Raw genomic sequence first — 19,946 nt, 5'->3', positions numbered from 1 at the left:
TAATTCACACGATGCTGCACTGCATGTTACCGTCTAAATATAAAATCTTGGGAGTTCAGCTCCCCAGAAAATGGCTGGCCTGGGAGGCTAAAAAAAGGGAAGAAAAAAAAAAAAAAGAAAACAGAAATTGTTGGAAGGAAAGGACATTTTGGCTAACCAGAAGAGTATTCTGAAAGGCAATTTGAGGGACTGGCACTGTGGCATAGTGGGCAAAGCCGCCGCCTGCAGTGCTGGCATCCCATCTAAGTGCCAGTTCGAGTCCTGGCTGCCCCACTTCTGATCCATCTCTCTGCTATGGCCTGGGAAAGCAGTAGAAGATGGCCCAAGTCCTTGGGCCCCTGCACCCATGTGGGAGACCTGGAAGAAGCTCCTGGCTCCTGGCTTCAGATCAGAGCAGCTCCAGCCATTGTGTCCAGTTGGAGAATGAACCAGCAGATGGAAGACCTCTGTCTCTCTCTGCCTCTCCCCCTCCCTCTGTGTAACTCTGACTTTCAAATAAATAAATGTTTTTTTAAATAAAAAGAAAAAAAGAAAGACAATTTGAAAGCTTTTATGGCTGTATTCATGTTTAACTAAGTGGACGATTAATACTCTGAAGCTATTAGTGATTTTCAAAAACTTTTTGAGAAAAATAAGTTTAAATGTCATGTCACATGCAGTCATTTATCCATGACAGATCTTCTGATTTTGGGCCAGTAGATGGTGCACATCGCCGTGTGACCTGCCTGGGACTCCCATGGTTATCTGTCCTTGGCTCAGCCACAAATTGTCATGTGCGTAACTTTCAGGCATATGACCTGGTTGTCGACTACTTCCCAAATTACTCAGAAATGGAGAGTTTTGTTTTTCGAAATTAGAGATCCGTGGAGGGAGTTGCGTGGTGGCACAGCAGGCTAAGCCCCCTAGGGACCTCCACATCCCATATCAGAGTGCCTAGTGCAAGTCCTGGCTACTCCATGCTTCTAATCCAGCTCTCTGCTAATGTGGCCGGAAGGCAGCAGGTGATGACCCAAGTGCTTGGCAGACCTGGATGGAGCTCCTGGCTCCTGGCTCTAGCCTGGCCCAGCCCTGACTACTGGGGGCACTTGGGGAGTGAAGCAGCAGATAGAAGACCTCCCCCTCTCTCTCCCCCCTTCTCTGTCCGTATCTCTGCCTTTAAAGATAGGTAAATAAATCTTTAAAACAAAATTAGAGAAATAGGAGGTACAGCGTGCAGTGATGTGAAGGAGCTAAGGAGGAAGTCACGGAGCTGGAGCTCCCCTGGGTCTCACTCAGCCGTGAGGTGGGGGCAGATGGAGGAGGGCATGGCCTTGCAGACAGGCCTGCCCCCTCCGCACAGAAGCCACCGCTGTCGCATCTGGGAAGCCAAAGAGACCACGTGTGGCCACGAGCTGAGAGCGGGAATCCCAACCTGGGTCCATCCATCTCTAATTATTCCTGCTTTTTATTTATTTACCATGTGTTTGGGGGCCATGATAGATACGCCTCCCCTGGGTGAGTGCCCCACAACCCAGAGCCTGGCCCATCCCAGAGGCTCAGAAACCTAGTCCCATCCAGAAAGCTTCCCACTCAGAGAGGCCTGTGCATAAGACCAGGTGGCACTGGTCAGTGGGCTGGACAGACACGCCCGCCGGACCTGCACGCTTGCTCCCTGGAGGCAAGCATGGGGGCAGGCTGAAGTCTGGAATCCTAACAGAGAAGCTTGCTGAGTGTGGCAGATGCTCCTCACCCAGTGTCTCTGAGGGTGGGGACCGCCTGCGCCGCTCTTTAAACCTGAGTCTTCTCACCAGCTTCCACTCCTTCCCACCTCTTCCCCTGGTCCTTGCTTGGCATGAGAGGGAGGGAGGCGGATGGGCAACAGAGCAGGAGAAACATGATGTTTCCTCTGGGTACCCTCAGGCTCAAAACTAGTGACTGCGTGGGGCTCGCGCCAGCAGAGCAGTGGTGGCAGGATGCTCTTAGAACTTGCCAGCCTCGGCCGGCACCATGGCTTAACAGGCTAATCCTCCGCCTTGTGGCGCCAGCACACAGGGTTCTAGTCCTGGTTGGGGCGCCGGATTATGTCCCGGTTGCCCCTCTTCCAGGCCAGCTCTCTGCTGTGGCCCGGGAAGGCAGTGGAGGATGGCCCAAGTCCTTGGGCCCTGCACCCCATGGGAGACCAGGAGAAGCACCTGGCTCCTGCCTTCGGATCAGCGAGATGCGCCAGCCGCAGCGGCCATTGGAGGGTGAACCAACCGCAAAAAGGAAGACCTTTCTCTCTGTCTCTCTCTCTCTCACACTATCCACTCTGCCTGTCAAAAAAAAAAAAAAAAAAAAGAACTTAAAAAAGAACTTGCCAGCCTCTCCTTCGCGGGTTTCCTTGGGCACGCGGCACCTTGGGGCTGAGCGGCAGCTGTAGCCCTTTCTGTCTGAAGCCAAGCTCCCAGTCCTCAGATTGCTGGGCACCAGGTCATTTCTCTTGTTCTTTTCCCAAAGAAACCTTTTGTTTAAGAGATACACATTTCATAAGTACAACTTTAGGGATACAGTGATTCTTCCTACCATACCCACCCTCCCACCCACACCCCACCCCTCCTCCTCCTCCCTCTCCCATTCCCAGTCCCATTCCCCATTAAGATTCGTCTTCAATTAACTTTATACACAGAAGACCAACTCTATACTAAGTAAAGATTTCAACAATTTGCACACACACACACAAACTGAGAACAAGTTTTACAGTTAACTTTCATAATACAACTCATTGAGGACAGAGGTCCTGCATGGGGAGTTAGTGCACAGTGACTCCTGTTGTTAACTTAACAATTAACACTCTTGTGTATGACGTCAGTAACCATCCGAGGCTCTTGACATGACCAAGTCATTTCAACAAGTGTTCACGGAATTCCTACGGTAGGCATCGCCCATAGACGCTGACATTAGCCATGTACCAAGACATACATCACAGCCTCTGTGTAGAGCACTTGCCACGCATATTTGTCCTGATTCTAATCTTGAGGAAACCACCAGGCAATCCAGAATGCAGGACTTGCTGCCAATCACCTGGCCTGCTCTCTTTAAAAAGAAAGTCAGCGCCATAGAAAGCCAACGAGGAGGCAGGCATTCAGCTAGGAACTAAGACGCCGGCGAGGACAGCTGCACGCCACCTCCGACGGCCTGGGTCACTCGATACCTGGTTCTGGGTCCCGACTTCAGCTTCCTGCTAATGTGCACCCTGGGAGGTGGTGGCGATGACTTAAATAAACGGGTTCCTGCCACTGTCGTGGGAGACCTGGGCTGAATTCCCAGCTCCTAGCTTCGGCTTGGCCCAGGCCCAGGAGTTACAGGTAACTGGGGGAATGAACAAGTGGATAGAAGCTCTCTCTGGGTCGCTCCCCTTATCTGTCTCCCTATTTCTCTCTCTCTCTCTCCCTCCCTCCCTCCCTCCAATAATTAAAAAAAAAAAAGCAAAAAAGGGACCAGTATTGTGGCACAGCTGGTTAAGCCGCCACCTGTGACACCCGCATTCTAATATGAGCACCAGTTCAAGTCCCAGCTGCCCCACTTCCAATCCAGCTCCCTGCTAATGCACCTTGCAAAGCAGCAGAAGATGGTCCAAACCCTCGGTCCCCTGCACCCATGTGGGAGACCTGGAAGAAGCTCCTGGCTCCTGGTTTCATCCTGGCCCAGACCTGGCTATTGCAGCCATTTGGGGAGAGAACCAATGGATGGAAGATATCTCTCTCTCTCTCTCTCCCTCCCTCCCTCCCTCCCTCCCTCTGTAACTCTGCCTTTCAAAACAAAACAAATAAAATAAAATAAAATAAATATTTTTTTAAAACGACAACATTTAGTGCGTGATTGGCGCACACGGCTCGAGGGCAGGTGGTAGGCCGGCACTCTCCTTTCTACTTTCTCTGTGGGCTTGACAGTTTTCAAAATAAAAAAGTGGGAAGTAAGAAGTAAAAAACAAGAGAGGCAGACAGCCGTGGGAAGCGTGATGATAGTAACCAAGCAGGCGTGACCACTCTCCTACTCCCCAAAGCATGTCCTCAGAGATCAGTCGTGTGCCACTCTGAATGTCGTCACTCCCTCTCAGTGACAAGTGTCTGTCCGGGGACTTGCTCAGACTTGCAGCTCTGGTGAAGAAGTACCCCTCCCAGGGGCCAAAGGGATGGTTGACTCCTATGAGAGACTGACTCAGGAGAGTACCAGAAACTTCCTTCTTCAGTCTGCACTCCCCACCTTGCTGCAGTGGGAAACCTAGAGCAGTTCCTCTCACACAGGGCCAGAGACAAGGTCAAAACTCCGAGGTCCCTGTTTATTTCGCAACGTGCTGATTGCTTTTAAATTAGATGATTATAAATTGGTCACATAGTTGGAAGACTAAAAGTCAAACAAATTGTAAATGTCATGAGTTTCCGCTGAAGCCTGCAAGACTGAGGGAAACGTTCATATATGAGTAGGTATGTATACAACTCAGGCCTCGATGTCCCATTTCTCACAGTGGAACCTGGCCTAGGAATCACACGGGTACTTGCCGAAAATGCAGACTGCTCTTGGTCCTACCCCAGCCCCACACAATCAGGGTATCCCTGTTTAAAAAGCACCCCCGACTGATTTTTTTTTTTTTTTTTTTTTGACAGGCAGAGTGGACAGTGAGAGAGAGAGACAGACAGAAAGAAAGGTCTTCCTTTTTGCCGTTGGTTCACCCTCCAATGGCCGCCGCAGCCGGCGCACCGCGCTGATCCGAAGCCAGGAGCCAGGTGCTTCTCCTGGTCTCCCATGAGGGTGCAGGGCCCGTCCTTGGGCCATCCTCCACTGCCTTCCCGGGCCACAGCAGAGAGCTGGCCTGGAAGAGGGGCAACCGGGACAGAATCCGGTGCCCCGACCAGGACTAGAACCCGGTGTGCCGGCGCCGCTAGGCGGAGAATTAGCCTGCTGAGCCACGGCGCCGGCCTCGACTGATTCTTATGCACACCAGAGTTTGAGAACTGAGAGTGCCATATGATTTAGATAGACAGAAACACGAAGAGTATTCTGGAAAGAGAGGCATCCTAGGCAGAGATACAAAACCAAAGTGAAATTGGACTTTAAGGAGTATATGAAGGGGTCAGCATTGTGGCACAACAGGTTAAGCCAGTGCCTGCAACCCCAGCATCCCATATGAGTGAGCACCAGTTCCAGTCCTGGCTCTTCTGCTTCTGATCCAGCTTCCTGCTAGTGCACCTGGGGGTGCAGCAGAAGATAGCCCAAATGCCCCCCATATGTGGGAGACTCCAGAAGGAGTTCCTAGCTCTTGGCCTCAGCCTGGCCCAGCCCTGGCTGTTGTAGCCATCTGGGAGGTGAATCAGCAGGTGGAAGATCTCTTTCTCTTTCTCTCCCTCCCTCTCTGTAACTCTGACTTTCAAATAAATAAATGAATCTTTTTTTCAAAAAGAGTATCTCAGGGCCAGTGTTGTGGCACAACAGGCAAAGCCACCGCCTGCAGTGCTGGCATCCCATATGGAGGCCGGTTTGTGTTCCGGCTGCTCCACTTCCAATCCAGCTCCCTGCTAATGCAGCTGGGAAAATCGGAAGATGACCCAAGTGCTTGAGCTCCTGCACCTACATGGGAGGCCTGGATGGAATTCCAGGCTCCTGGCTTCAGCCTGGCCCAGCCCCAACCGTTGCGACCATTTGGGGAGTGCACCAGTGGATGGAAGACTTTCTCTCTCTCTCTCTCTCTCTCCTTCTCTCTACCTCTGCCTTTCAAATATTTTTTTTTAAATGAAGGAACAAATAATGGTGTTCTAGGACAATCACTCTGGCCAGCAATATGGGATGAATTAAAGAGAAAAAGTACTAGAATCATGGAGACCAATGACTAGGTTATTGCAGTCATCCAGGTGTGAGATGATGAAAGCCAGAACCAGGAAAGCATCACTGATCTCACAGGTGGGAGAAACCTTTCTGAAGAAGAAACGTCCAGGATGCGGTAACTGACTGTTAAAAGGGGAGAGAGCCGTAAAGGCCACGTGTAAGAAGAAATGGCAATAATGCTTGAGGTGTGACATCCCAGAGGAAGGCAGACACCGGCAGGCCAGTGTCAGAAGTAGGGAGCTGAGAAACGGAGAGGGACGCTGTGACAGGACCCCCACTTTGGCTGCTGCACATAATTGATTGGGGATATTTTCAAAAAGGAAAACAAAGAGTTAGTTGACATCAAGGGTAACCTACTAGAGTAAAGTCTTATAGGATCACCAACTAGGGACCAAGAACTAAGCCTTCAGATATCCTCTGGGGGAGACGGGAGGGAGAGAAGCCTGAAAGGTACAGGTGCTCCTCAGAGGAGGAGGCTGAAAAAGGAAAAGAAAAAAAACACCACAGAATCCTAGAAGGCACGCGGGAAGCAAGTCTCAAGGAGCAGTGAACTACATCAAAGCAAATGGGAACTAAGAACACTGGATCCTTACAGATGAGCAGCCTCGGCGAACCTCCCGTTCCTGGAGCACACACACCTGGGGCTAAACGTGTCTGGAACAAGGCTGATGTTTTCTCCTCGCTGAAAGTGGCAGTCTCCCTAGCAAGACACGGGGACAAGATTTCACAGAGTTGGCCCCTGAGCTGTCTTCCCGGCCCCTGATGGCTGTCTCCTTCTATTCTTGGGAAAAGCATGGCAAATGGAGCTCATGTAGCTAGCCGTGGAGGTCCCTGCTGCTGACTCCTACCTAAGAGACAGGCAAGTCAGAAGAGTTACAGGCTGGAAAATTACAACTGTTTGCCATACCTTCCTTCTATGATTAGACCTGAGCAACAAGCAAAGAAGGAATCCCGGTGTACACCAACCAGCTGCCAGGTCAGAGGCTGTAGGCTGCAAGCCCGCAGTGTGGAGGTCTCTTTGTCACCATGGCCACTTAGTACATGTAACTTTGGAACTGGGTCGGGTTTTTTTTTGTTTGTTTAGATTTATTTATTTATTTGAAAGGCAGAGTTACAGATAGAGAAGGAGAGAGAGAGAGAGAGAGAGAGAGAGAGAGAGAATCTTCCATTTGCTGGTTCACTCCCCAGGTGGCCACAACTGCTTGGGGCTGGGCCAGGTCAAAGCTAGGGGCCTGGAGCTCCATCCTGGGCTCCCACATACATGGACAGCAGGGGTCAAGCACGTGGCCATTTCCTGCTGCCTTCCCAGGCACATTAGCAGGGGCCCGTACGGGATGTGGGTGAGGCAAGCAGCGGCTCAGCTCTCGGGCACCGCCACGCCGGTCCCTGGTCTGGATTATTTTAAGCGTCGGTTTGATCTACTGGGTTAGGTTCTCCTGAGCTTGCCTGGTATTGGGTCTTATGGAAAATATGAGATTATGTTCACAAGGCCCTCGACTTCCTTATTTGAAGGAACTTCACTTGGAACATGGTGGATGAGAAATGGGCTTTCATTAAAGTGATCATTTTTAATCTTAACTCCATAAAACCTTTAAAGATATGAGAAAACTGAGGGTGGATTGAGGCAGGGGATAGCAAGTCTAACAAATGTCCCCTGACGGCACTTTACTCTTCCAGAATTAGGTTCCAGACGGCCGGAGGAGTTCGAAAGTCTTGAAAACTTCACGTAGGTTTTCGCCAAACAAAAATAGTGACGAAACTACATTTCCCAGGCGGCACTGCGGGCGGCTCTCTGCGCTCGGCCAGTTCTCCGGGCCGTGGGGCACGGTGGGAAATGTAGTGCGCCAAGCAACCCCGCGCATGACGCCCACGGAGGAAGGCACGGGACGGTGCGCCAGGGGCGAGAGGGGTGCCGGGGACCGAGATGTGGGCTGCTCCAGCCCCTCAACATGATTCGCGCGGTGCAGGGAGGGCCCCCCTCCCGGCCCCGCCCGGGTCATGAGCTGGCCGGGGTGGGGGAAATCCCGGTGGGCGAGGCTCCGCGGTGCCTGGTCCCGTTTCTCGGCAGCCGGCGGGGCGGGGAGAGGTGCGAACTGCGGGCTGCGGGGGGCTAAGCGCGCGCCCTGCGCCCCACCCCAGCGGCGGCCGCGCGGGGAGGAAGCGCGCCTGGGTTTGCGTGCCAAGTTTCCTTTTTTTGCTTTCTCGTCGGAGCAGCTCGAACGCGTGGCGGGTGAGAATGTCGAACTTGAGCGCGGAGGGGGCCCGGAGCCACAGGGGTTAAAGCAAGTGACCCCCCCACTTCCCGCCGCCTGGCGCCGCCGGCCATGGGCAGCCGCGACCACCTGTTCAAGGTGCTGGTGGTGGGCGACGCGGCGGTGGGCAAGACGTCGCTGGTGCAGCGGTATTCCCAGGACAGCTTCAGCAAGCACTACAAGTCCACGGTGGGAGGTGAGACGCCGCCGGGCCGGCGCGGTGGGCGGAGGCCGCGGACCCGAGGCGGCGGGAGGTGGCCCGGGGCCGCGTCCGGCTCAGGAAGTGGGCGCCTGGCACCCGGCGGCGTCGGGGCCGGGGGTGGCTCTGGGCGCCTCCCGCGCTCTCCCTACCTGGTTTAACCCAGCCCAAGCCGTCCATCTGTCCGCAGTAGGAGGTGAGCCGGCGTGTGCGGACAGGCCTGGGGCCGGCTGGGAGGCCGAGGGCGCCTGCCACGGCTCGCCGCCTTGCGAGCGGCCGGCCGCCCGTGCAGGGCCCGGCCAGCTCCGGGGCGTGAGGGGCGGCTGAACACCTGGGTGTGCAAGCTGGCTGGGGGCGGGGGTGAACCTCGGAAGCGGAACTGGGCTCCAGGACGCTGGCCTTGCCCTGGGGATGTGGGTGGCCTGGGGGAACGCAAAAGCCCCTGCTGGCCCCCGGGCCACACCGTCAGACACCTGTGTTTTTGTCCAGCGATGGCTTCATTAAGGTAACCGAGGTCGTTCGAGGAATGTGAATTGCACCACTTCTCCCGCCTCTGCCCACCCGGGTTCCCCGCTCTGGGGAAGGCCGGGCGCAGGGAGAACCCAGAGGGCATTCGCCGCCCGGCCCGGCCTTTGGACCCAGCCTCGCTGATTTTCCAGAGGTGGAAGCGCTTTTTTTGTTGCTTAGCAGGCGTTTAGCGGGAAGGAGCTGGTGGAGAGAGCGGGGTCACTTAACATGGATTTATTTCTGCTCAAAAGAACTTTTTCTGGGCCGGCGCCGCGGCTCACTAGGCTAATCCTCCGCCTTGCGGCGCCGGCACACCGGGTTCTAGTCCCGGTCGGGGCACCGATCCTGTCCCGGTTGCCCCTCTTCCAGGCCAGCTCTCTGCTGTGGCCAGGGAGTGCAGTGGAGGATGGCCCAAGTGCTTGGCCCCTGCACCCCATGGGAGACCAGGAGAAGCACCTGGCTCCTGCCATTGGAACAGCGCGGTGCGCTGGCCGCAGCGCGCTACCGCGGAGGCCATTGGAGGGTGAACCAACGGCAAAAGGAAGACCTTTCTCTCTGTCTCTCTCTCACTGTCCACTCTGCCTGTCAAAAAAAAAAAAAGAACTTTTTCTAAAGAAAAAAAAAACTGCACTGATGTACATTTTTGAAAATGTGTGCTGGTGTTCATATGGACTTTTTAAAGAGGAAACCATTTACAGTGCTATTTAAAATATCCTCCTTAAGAAGATCCAGTGGGTTTAAATTTCAGATTATCCCCAACCACTGTGCGCCTCGCTCCCATATAACACGAGGACCCATGGTTTGTGGACTTGGGTTTAAAGTGGCCTGCTCCTTAATGTTTAGCAAGTGCTCCCCTTTCCCTTGAGTAAAGAATATAATTTTTTAAAGATTTATTTATTTATTTATTTATTTGAAAGAGTTACAGAGAGAGAGGAGAGGCAGAGAGAGAGAGAGAGGTCTTCCATCCACTGGTTCACTCCCCAAATGGCTGCAAGGGCCAGAGCTGCACCAATGCGAAACCAGGAGCTTCTTCCGGGTCTCCCATGCAGGTTCAGGGGCCCAAGGACTTGGGCCATCTTCTACTGCTTTCCCAGGCCATTGCAGAGAGCTAGATCGGAAGAAGAGGAGCCGGGTCTCGAACCAGCGCCCATATGGGATGCCGGCGCTTCAGGCCAGGTCGTTATCCTGCTGTGCCACAGCGCCAGCCCCAAGAATATAGTTGACTCTAATTTTTTTTTTTTTTTTTAACGGTGCTTGTACTAAATTTCTGCTAGCTTTTTTCTGTCACAGATCAGAAGGATGTGTCTCCAAACCTTGGACACTCTTCTGTTTCTGTCCTTAGCAAAAAGCTTTCCCCAGACCGCTCCTGCAGCCTTTGGTGGTGGAGCCCAGCACAGCTCTCGCAGCTGCAGCTTCTTCCTGGGAAGCCTCTCGGTGCGGGACAGGCAGGGATTCGGAGAGGGACCGGGAGCTAAGGTCAGCCCAGGCACTGCCCACATCCCGCCACCTTCCCTGCACAGCTGGCCTGCCGTCACTCCGGGGCCATCTGCGTTTTCCCCGTTGTGGCTGGAGAGCATTCCTGCAGCCAGGCCGATTGGAAACCAACAGTAAAACTGAATGTAGAAGACGCAGATGCAACGCCCTTACCTCATTTCCCCATCTCCCCCATCGTCTCTGAAAAATCCCCTAAATCTCCCAGGAACTGCTCAACTGGAGAGAGGGGCTGTTCTCACAATCACTGCTGCCCTTTGCGCCTGGCCTTGGAGTCACGTAGATTGTGTGGGCGGGAGAGCAGAAGTCAGGGACCCCTTTGTAGAGTAGGAATTCCCTGTCCCCCACTTAATACACCAGTCTGGGCTCATTCAGATCTACTGAGGGCTTAAAAATAAACAAACGAATGGCTTTGGAATTGTGTGTCCCCAGGGTGGTAACTGCTTCTCGGATATGAGTTTGTCCCTGTGTTGGTTTTTTTTTGTTTGTTTTGTTTTGTTTTTGTTTTTTTAATTTTCAGGGAAGGATGATTGTGGCCCAGCCTGTTAAACCCCGGCCTGGGATGCCCGCACCCCATGATGGAGTGTCTAGTGACTGCTATGCTTCCTGCTAATGTGCTCCCTAGGAGGCAGCAGATGATGGCCCAAGTGCTTGGGCCCTTGCCACGTATGTGGGATACCCTGATTGAGCTCCTGGCTCCTGGCTTCAGCTTGGCCCAGCCCAGGCTGCTGCAGGCATTTAAGAATAGAACCAATGAATGAAAGATCTCGTTTGCTCACTCGCTCACTGTGCATTCAAGTAGATGCAATAAGTGAATAAAAATCTTTTAAAAATAAAAGTAAATTCTGGCCGGCGCCGTGGCTTAACAGGCTAATCCTCCGCTTTGCGGCGCCGGCACACTGGGTTCTAGTCCCGGTTGGGGCGCCGGATTCTATCCCGGTTGCCCCTCTTCCAGGCCAGCTCTCTGCTATGGCCCGGGAAGACAGTGGAGGATGGCCCAAGTGCTTGGGCCCTGCACCCGCATGGGAGACCAGGAGAAGCACCTGGCTCCTGGCTTCAGATCAGCGAGATGCGCCAGCCGCAGCAGCCATTGGAGGGTGAACCAACGGCAAAAAGGAAGACCTTTCTCTCTGTCTCTCTCTCTCACTATCCACTCTGCCTATCAAATAAATAAATAAAAATAAAAGTAAATTCTGTTAAGATACGACCTACCTGTGTTTCAGTGGACTTCGCGCTGAAGGTGCTGCAGTGGTCCGACTCGGAGGTGGTACGGCTACAGCTGTGGGACATCGCAGGTGAGCTGGGAAGGCTGGCTAGGAACAAGGGAAGGCCTTGTGATCTCACCAGCAAGTGCTTAGAAAAGAAGCAGGCTGGCGAGACCAGAAAGGTTTTTTCAGATTGGGCTGCTCGGAGGAAAGGAGCGGAGAGGAGGGGGCGCTTGGGCAGATGCGCTGCCCTGGATGGTCGTGGAGCCGCGTCTGGCTAGGAGGGGGAGCTATCAAGGTGGTGGACTATCCCAGCTGGGGGTGGATGTTCCCACAGCTGACCCTGAGGAGAAACGAGGAACCCAGAAGACAGGATGATAATACTTGACCCTTACTATGCCCCAAGCACTTTCCTGAGGATGTTAAATTCAGTTGGTGGGGTGCAGGGGAGGGAGGAGAGCAGACAGAAACAGATTGGATAACAGGTACCAAAATGCAGAGAGAAATAAGATTCTAGGGACCGGTGTTTGGCACAGCCTCACAACGTCCACATGCCGTATCCAAATGCCTGGATTTGAACCCCAGCTCTGCCTCTGAAGCTAGCTTCCTGCTAATGTGCACCCTGGGAGACAGCAGATGATGGCTCAAAAACTTGGGTCCTGCCACCCACCTGGGAGACCCAGATTCAGTTCTGGGTCCCTGCCTTTGACCTGGCCAACCCTGGCTGTTGTGGGTAAACCAAGGAATGAAAGATTTTCCTCTCTTTTTCTCTTTCTCTGTCTACCTTTCAAATAAATAAAAGTGAATAAATATTCAGTAAAAGAAGCACTAGATCCTAGTTTTCTATAGCACAGTAGGACTACTGTAGTTCACAGTAAGGTATGATATTCTGTGTGAAGAACTGGAAGAGAAGAGCTGGTAGGCTCCACATGTAAAGAAGAGATGGGAGATGGAAATGCCAGTCGCCTGATTTGATTGTGGTTTTTTTTGTTTGTTTGTTTTTTGACAGGCAGAGTGGACAGTGAGAGAGAGAGACAGAGAGAAAGGTCTTCCTTTTGCCATTGGTTCACCCTCCAATGGCCGCCGCGGTAGCGTGCTGCGGCCGGCGCACCGCGCTGATCCCATGGCAGGAGCCAGGTGCTTATCCTGGTCTCCCATGGGGTGCAGGGGCCAAGCACTTGGGCCATCCTCCACTGCACTCCCGGGCCACAGCAGAGAGCTGGCCTGGAAGAGGGGCAACCAGGACAGAATCCGGCGCCCCAACCGGGACTAGGACCCGGGGTGCCAGTGCCACAGGTGGAGGATTAGCCTATTGAGCCACGGCGCCAGCCTGATTTGATTGTTTTATGCTATATACATGTGCTGAAATACTGCACAGTACCCCATGAAAATGTACAGGAAATGGGGGCCAGTATTTCGGCATAGCGGGTAAAGCTGCTGCCTGTGACGCCAACATCCCATATGGGTGCAGGTTTGTGTCCTGGCTGCTCCACTTCTGATCAAGCTCCCTGCTAATGGCCTGAGAAAAGCCGTGGAAGATGGCCCAAGTGTTTGGACCCTGCAACCCATGTGGGAGCTCCTGGCTCCTGCCTTTGGCTTGACCCAGCGCTGGCTGTTGTGACATTCTGGGTAGTGAACCAGCAGATCTCTCTCTGACTTTCAAAATAAATAATAAATAAATAAATAAAATGTATAGGTGTTACATGTTAGTAAAAACTTTTAGAATAAAATTTTCTTAATTCAGGGACTCATTAATTCCAACAACCCTATCATAAAAGCTGATTTTTTAAAAAGATTTATTCATTTATTTGAAAGCCATAGTGACAGAGAAAGAGAGAGAGAGAGATGGATCTTGCATCCACTGGTTCACTCCCCAAATGGTTGCAACAGCCAGGGCTGGGCCAGGCTGAAGCCAGGAGCCAAGGACTCCATCTAGGTCTCCCCCAGGGATGGCAGGGCTCCAAGCACTTGGGCCATCTTCTCCTGCTTACCCAGGGGCAATAGCAGAGAGCTGGACTGGAAGCTGAGCAGCCTGGACTCAGACTGGCACTCCAGTTTGGGATGCCAGTGTTCCTAGTGGCACCTTAGCCTTTCACTGTGCCACAACACGAGCCCTAAAGCAACTGCTTTTGACTTCACTTCACACACGAGAAATCTGAAGCACTGAGCAAGTCACACAAATAACAGTAACCGAGTCCAGATCTGGACGTGGGAGACTGGGAGCAGAGTCTGCCTTGGGGATGACTGAGTTTGGTAGGCCCTCTGTGGGACGGAGAGAAAACGAGGAGTGGGAGAGGGCAACTCAGAGGGTTTCTGTGCCGCGTACGTATGAGGCCTCCCCGACAAGAAAGGGCCAGTGGGTGGGCGGGGTCACCTTCTTGAGGGCAGCCCTTCCTCCCCAGGGCAGGAGCGCTTCACCTCCATGACAAGGCTGTACTACCGGGACGCCTCCGCCTGTGTTATCATGTTTGACGTTACCAATGCCACTACCTTCAGCAACAGCCAGAGGTGGAAACAGGACCTGGATAGCAAGCTCACCCTGCCCAATGGAGAGCCCGTGCCCTGCCTGCTCTTGGCCAACAAGGTCTGTGGTCAGTGTGAGAAAGTAACTCCCATTTCTTTCTTCTCTGTGGTCAGAGAGCAAGCATTTCTGAAATGTCCTCTGGGGGCAGGCTTTTCCCCTGGCAGTCAAACTGTCATTTGGGGTGCCCGAATACCATAGCAGTGCCTGGATTTCTGTCTGTGCCCCACTCCCAATGCCAGCTTCCTGCTAATGCACACCCTGGGAGGCAGCAGGTGAGGACTCAGCTGGGAGACCAGGATTGAGCTCCTGGTTCCTGGCCTAAACCTGACCTAAGCCCAACTGTTGTTGGCACTGGGGAGTGAACCAGTGAAGGGGAACACACACAGACTCTCTTCCCATGTGTCTCTTTGCTTCTCAGATAAATACAAGGCTTAAATGCTCTCTCATTCTGAACATTTGTTTCACCTTTTCAGTTTGGCAGAATCTTCACTTCCTCCCTTCAAGGAATATTGTGAGTGAGACTCTCCTTGGGAAGAATGGGATTATAGGTTTTAGATGCTAGTGTTTATTGCCATTGGTGGAGAAAGGTTTAAACTGACAGAATGGGGCGGGGGGGGAGGCAGCAGCTCTGTGGTCCAGTGGGCTAACCCTCTGCCTGCAGTGCCTGCATCCTATATGGGCACCAGCTCATGTCCCTGCTGCTCCTTCCAATCCAGCCCTTGGCCTGTAGCCTGGGAAAGCAGTGGAGGATGCCCAAGTGCTTGGACCCCTGCACCTGCATCAGGGACCCAGAAGAAGCTCCTGGCTCCTGGCTTCATTTTGGCCCAGCTGTTGCTGCTGTGGCCATTTGGGGAGTGAACTAGCGAATAGAAGACCTCTCTCTGTCCCTCTCTCTGTATCTCTGCCTCTCAAGTAAACAAATAAATCTTTTAAAAAATAAAAAATAAGTAAATTGGCAGGTTATCTGAGCTGTGGTCCTATTCCCAGGAAGGTTATGATGTTGCCTTTTCTTTATTATCTTTGTCAGTGTGATCTGTCCCCTTGGGCAGTGAGCAGGGACCAGATCGACCGGTTCAGTAAAGAGAACGGCTTCACAGGTTGGACAGAAACATCAGTCAAGGAGAACAAGAATATTAATGAGGCCATGAGGTGAGTAGCTCCTGCTTTTCTGGGGGTAGGCACACGGACTTGCCCATCTTCCACTGTGACTCCAGGGGCCCCCTTTTCTGACTTCTGAGGGAACAAGAACAGATGGAGCCCCTGAAGCGCCCGGCCCTGCAAGGCCAGGATGCTGTCCTCTCTCTCGAGATACCTGCACACTGTGGTGCGTGAAGCCTTGTGGCTTTACCACCTGCTGGCTAGTTTAGGACCAACAATGTCTGTGGCTTCTGCCCTTCCTCAGCCAGCCTCTCGGGCTTATTTTTATTTGCTTTTCAGAGTCCTCATTGAAAAAATGATGAGCAATTCCAAAGAAGAGGCCGTGTCTTTGTCCACCCAGGGGAACTACATCAACCTGCAGAGCAAGTCCTCCTCCAGCTGGGCCTGCTGCTAGTGGTTTCGGCTGCCTACCCAGCCCTCTTCTAGGACTTTCTGTCTTCTCCGGTGGTGGTCCATCCGTCAGTTCCATCAGCTGTGGTCCGTACACTGGAACTGTCTTCTGCTGACCATCCAGGAAGGAGGTCCACCATCCCTTGGTAAAGACCCCTGGGGACCCGTGTGCCTTTCTGTACCCCCTAGAAGTTGGCTCTGACCTGCTGCTGACTCGTGGGGCCCAGCGGGTGCTTTCTGTCCAGGGAAGATCGTCTCAGCCCTCAGTCGGTCATCTGGAATTTCGCGGCAGGGATCTGTGTTTTAAAGATCCGAATTCTCACCTACTCTTGGACTTATTTTTCCATTGGATGCATGTTGGTATCATGACTTCAGTTTGAAAATAAAATGAGATCAAATGACACTTCCCAAATTAGTGTAGGACTTCACTTTCAAATTCTTTTAGTCTTGAACTTGGAATTTAAACAGCTGGGATGCAGGAAGGGGACCAGGTTTACATGGGTTTGGCCACCTAGAAGTCACTGGTTTTTTTTTTGTTTTGTCTTTTTATCTTTTTTTTTTTTTTTAATTTTTATTTATTTATTTTGACAGGCAGAGTGGATAGTGAGAGAGAGAGACAGAGAGAAAGGTCTTCCTTTTATGCCGTTGGTTCACCCTCCAATGGCCGCTGCCGCCGGCGCATCGCGCTGATCCGAAGCCAGGAGCCAGGTGCTTCTCCTGGTCTCCCATGCGGGTACAGGGCCCAAGCACTTGGGCCATCCTCCACTGTCTTCCCGGGCCATAGCAGAGAGCTGGCCTGGAAGGGGGGCAACCGGGATAGAATCCGGCGCCCCAACCGGGACTAGAACCCGGTGTGCTGGCGCCGCAAGGTGGAGGATTAGCCTGTTGAGCCACGGCGCCGGCCGTATTTTTGAAACTTCTAAAGTCATACTTAACTTTCTCTTGTCATGGCTTCAAGAATAGTCAAGCTTTCAAACTCCCCATCTTGTGCGATGAGAACCTTTGTTTCCATGAGGAACTTAAGCCACACACTAGGGGTTTCTGGCATCTCCCTAGCAGTGCAGGGGGACAGAGCCACAGCAGTTAGCTGTGATGCTCCAAAAACAGGCCTGTCCTTCACAACTTTGGGAATCTGGATGGGAGAAGAAAAGGCAGAGAGGTTAACAGAACGGAGTCCAGCCGAGCCACCTTGTAAGCACTGCAGCAGCAGGCACTGAACAGCCTCAGGAAACTGTGGGCCTCGGCCCTGCAAAGGATGCTTAGACAGAAAATCATTAGGCAATTCCAGTCATAAATTAGGCAGGGCTTTTAGGATCACATCTCTTCTAGACAGTTTAATTTGTTAAATTCTCTCTAGGATGGGGATATGTAACCTCCCCGAGGCTCTGAACGTTTCTAGTGAGCTCGGAGGCCGAAGTTCTCTGCTAGACCTTAAAGAAGCGTCCTGAGTCAGTGGTTCCCAAACCTGGCCCAACCCCTCGAGAAGCTGAAAAATGTATAAATGTTAAGGTTTTTGGATCAGAGTCTCCAACTTACTGAATCAAAATTTCCAAAGGTGAAGCCCAAGACTCTCATTTTCGGAGCAGGTGATTCTGACGAGCCTGGTTGGAAATCCACGCTGGAGAATTCCGTAGATTCCGTGTGCCCTGAGGTCTCTGGGTCCTTCTGCCACTGGTCAGATTTGAAAGCCACTGTCCTGAGAAAGAAGGGGCCAACAAGCAGAAAGAGAGCCGGGGCCGAGCCTTCAGCCTTTTGCTGTTGGTTATTAATAGCAATTGTTGTAACTTGAACAATCTGTTAGGTCCTTAAAGTTCCCCTTTGTGTTGCTGTTTTCAGGTAGTGTTTTGCTACAGTGATTCTAAAAAGGATAGTGGAATACCAGATTTCCTTTATATGAAAAGAAAACTGGCCTTTAATCCCTGATTCCGACCCCTGAAAAATCATAAATAAACGAGAACTGAATCTTGTATTCCTGGCAGTCACTGGCCTTCCGTGTGAGTTTGTAAAGTGCTACTTTATACTGCTCGTTCAAGAGTATGTGGAAACGAGACTTTACATTTTAAATAGACCTTCTTTTAAAATGAAGATAAATGTTACTGTTTATCTGTTGGTTTACTAGTACCACTTGGATCCAATTGCCTGGTTCTAATTCAGTACTCAGTGTAAGGAATGAGCCACCTACTGCTTGGAGATGTGACCATCTGAAAACTGGATGTGCGTGCTTTGCCCTCCGCTGACTCAGGACTTACCTACCTCTTCGAGCAGTGCTAGGGGCTGGCTTCCAGCCCTTCTGGATTTTCTCTCCCAACTGGAAAGCATTTTAGGCCTAAAACTAGTAAAAAGAGGACGTGAGAGAGAAGTATTTCCTCTCCGAGCTCCTAACCTTAAAGGAAAGCAAACTGGTTAAGAAGAGGAAGAAAAACGTTGACATGAATGGAAATGTGATTCTACTAAAAACAACTGGGCCCGTCACTTGGCTGCCACCTCTTGGATAAACTTGTTAGCATGCGGGTACTGTTGGGGCCCCTCCCTGGAGAGGTTTCTGTGTTTGAATCAAGATGCCCCTTCAACCACTCAGCCGGCCTTTGGCCAAGAAGAAAACATAAGAATTTCCTACAGAGTATATTGAGAACAAGCCGTGGGATCCTGGCTGTCTTGGCTCTCTTCTCTGAACAAAGTAGCTGAGTGACCAAATAAACAGGGGGCGCGAGATCATAGGTCAGTAATGACCGATGACTTCTGTCCCAACTCATGAGCCTGAATTACTCCACGATTCTTTTAATTCGCTTTTCCCAGCTATTGCTAAGGTATAATTGGGTTTCTCATTTTTTGTCCTGGTATCTCCATTCTTTGGGTGTCTGTCTGCTCTCCATGGGAAATGGCACTGTTCCACCTAACGTGACACTTCTCTTGCCTGTCTTTATCGTTGCCTGCGTTTGGCATGACCTGAGGCATGGCTGAGGGGTGTAAAAACCCCCATGAAATTCTCTCAAATCCAGAGACCATATTGCCCAAGGAAACAAGCTTCAGGGCCATTTTCCCGTCCACCCTCCTTGCTCCGCTGTGTGTAGGAAGATAGCTCAGCTGTGTCAGTGCCTCATCTGTTAACACCAAATAATGCCCAAAGCTCCAGGGCAGACTAGGTGGGAAGTCAACAGAAAATTATGTGTTGGAAAGAACTCTACATGTGTTTTTTTTATTAGCTTTTCTTTTTTTTTTTTTTTAAAGATATTTATTTGAAAGGCAGAGTTACAGAGAGGCAGAGGCAGAGAAAGGGAGAGGGTCTTCCATCTGCTGCTTCGCTCCCCAAATGGCCACAATGGCCAGAGCTGTGCTGATCTGAAGACAAGAGCCAGGAGCTTCCTCCGTGCCTCCCACACGGGTGCAGGGGTCCAAGGACTTGGGCCATCTTCTACTGCTTTCCCTAGGCCTTAGCAGAGAGCTGGATGGGAAGTGCAGCAGCTGGGACTTGAACCAGTGCCCATATGGTATGGCGGTACTGCAGGTGGTGGCCACAGAAGTGGCCATAAACACCAGAGGCTGAAGAATATTTCCATACATGACATTTGCTGTTAGAAGAACCTGCCTGACCTTAGTTTTCAATCGTGATCTGAATTCTCTCAAGTTTTATCTGCAGAGTTTCAGGATAATAATGCTATTGTCCTGTATTAAGGTCCTCCAGGGAAAGAGAACCAACAGGAGAGAAAGAGGTAGGTATAAACATGTAGACGTATAAACATGTAGCCCTATAAAGATGCAGCTTTAAGTGTATATATATATATATAGAGAGAGAGAGAGAGAGAGAAATCTTTATATATTTAATATTAGGAATAGTCTCCCTTGATTATCAAGGCTGGGAAGTCCAGAATCTGCCAAGCCCATGTCCTAGCTCAAGTCCAAAGGCTGGGAGGCTGGAAGAGCCACTGTTCCAGTTGAAGACCAACAGGCAGGGAGGAGGCAGCCTTTAGTTATAGTCAGGCCTTCAAATGAGCGCATGAGGCCCACCTGCGTGAGGAAAGGCATTCTGCTTCCCTGAGGCTGCCAAGTCAGATGTTCATCTCACCCAAAAATATCCTGGCAGAAACACCTAGGATAATGTTTGTACAGTTACCTGGGCACCCTGTGACCCAAACAAGTTGACCCATGCTATTAACAGTACTCAGTGGGCAATGGTACTGTTTCTATGCCTTTTCTTCACACTCATTTAATTTGGCTCATATTCAAGTTGAAGTCTGTCTCATTCGGAACTACTTACTTGTCCATGGGAATAAGGAGGAGAAAATGCATAGGAAGACGAAAGAGATAACATAGATTTATTTATTTATTTGAAAATCAAGAGTTACAGAAAGAGGGAGAGACAGATCTTCCATCTGCTGGTTCAT

At 51.5% G+C, this 19,946-nt stretch overlaps 1 protein-coding gene across 4 annotated transcripts; it reads left to right on the top strand.

Annotated features, from left to right (window-relative positions):
• The first annotated feature begins 7,667 nt into the window (after nucleotides 1-7,667).
• RAB29 (RAB29, member RAS oncogene family) lies at nucleotides 7,668-17,531 on the top strand. 4 transcript variants are annotated; one of them, XM_062210222.1, is made up of 6 exons: nucleotides 7,668-7,727; nucleotides 8,053-8,286; nucleotides 11,511-11,582; nucleotides 13,895-14,076; nucleotides 15,044-15,165; nucleotides 15,515-17,531. In XM_062210222.1, the coding sequence occupies exons 2-6, from the start codon at nucleotides 8,163-8,165 to the stop codon at nucleotides 15,678-15,680; spliced, it is 666 nt and encodes a 221-aa protein (XP_062066206.1). In that variant the 5' UTR covers nucleotides 7,668-7,727; nucleotides 8,053-8,162; the 3' UTR covers nucleotides 15,681-17,531. The 4 variants fall into 4 exon arrangements, with proteins under 4 accessions (XP_062066206.1, XP_062066207.1, XP_062066205.1 ...); XM_062210223.1 differs by lacking the exon at nucleotides 7,668-7,727 and adding an exon at nucleotides 7,909-7,924; XM_062210221.1 differs by lacking the exon at nucleotides 7,668-7,727 and having other exon boundaries at nucleotides 7,949-8,286.
• Nucleotides 17,532-19,946: the final 2,415 nt, after the last annotated feature.

The sequence above is a fragment of the Lepus europaeus genome, chromosome 14 (genome assembly GCF_033115175.1).
Source record: "Lepus europaeus isolate LE1 chromosome 14, mLepTim1.pri, whole genome shotgun sequence".
Taxonomy (NCBI): Eukaryota; Metazoa; Chordata; class Mammalia; order Lagomorpha; family Leporidae; genus Lepus; species Lepus europaeus.
Note: the sequence above shows the minus strand (reverse complement) of the source record. Positions and strands in the feature narration are given on the sequence as shown.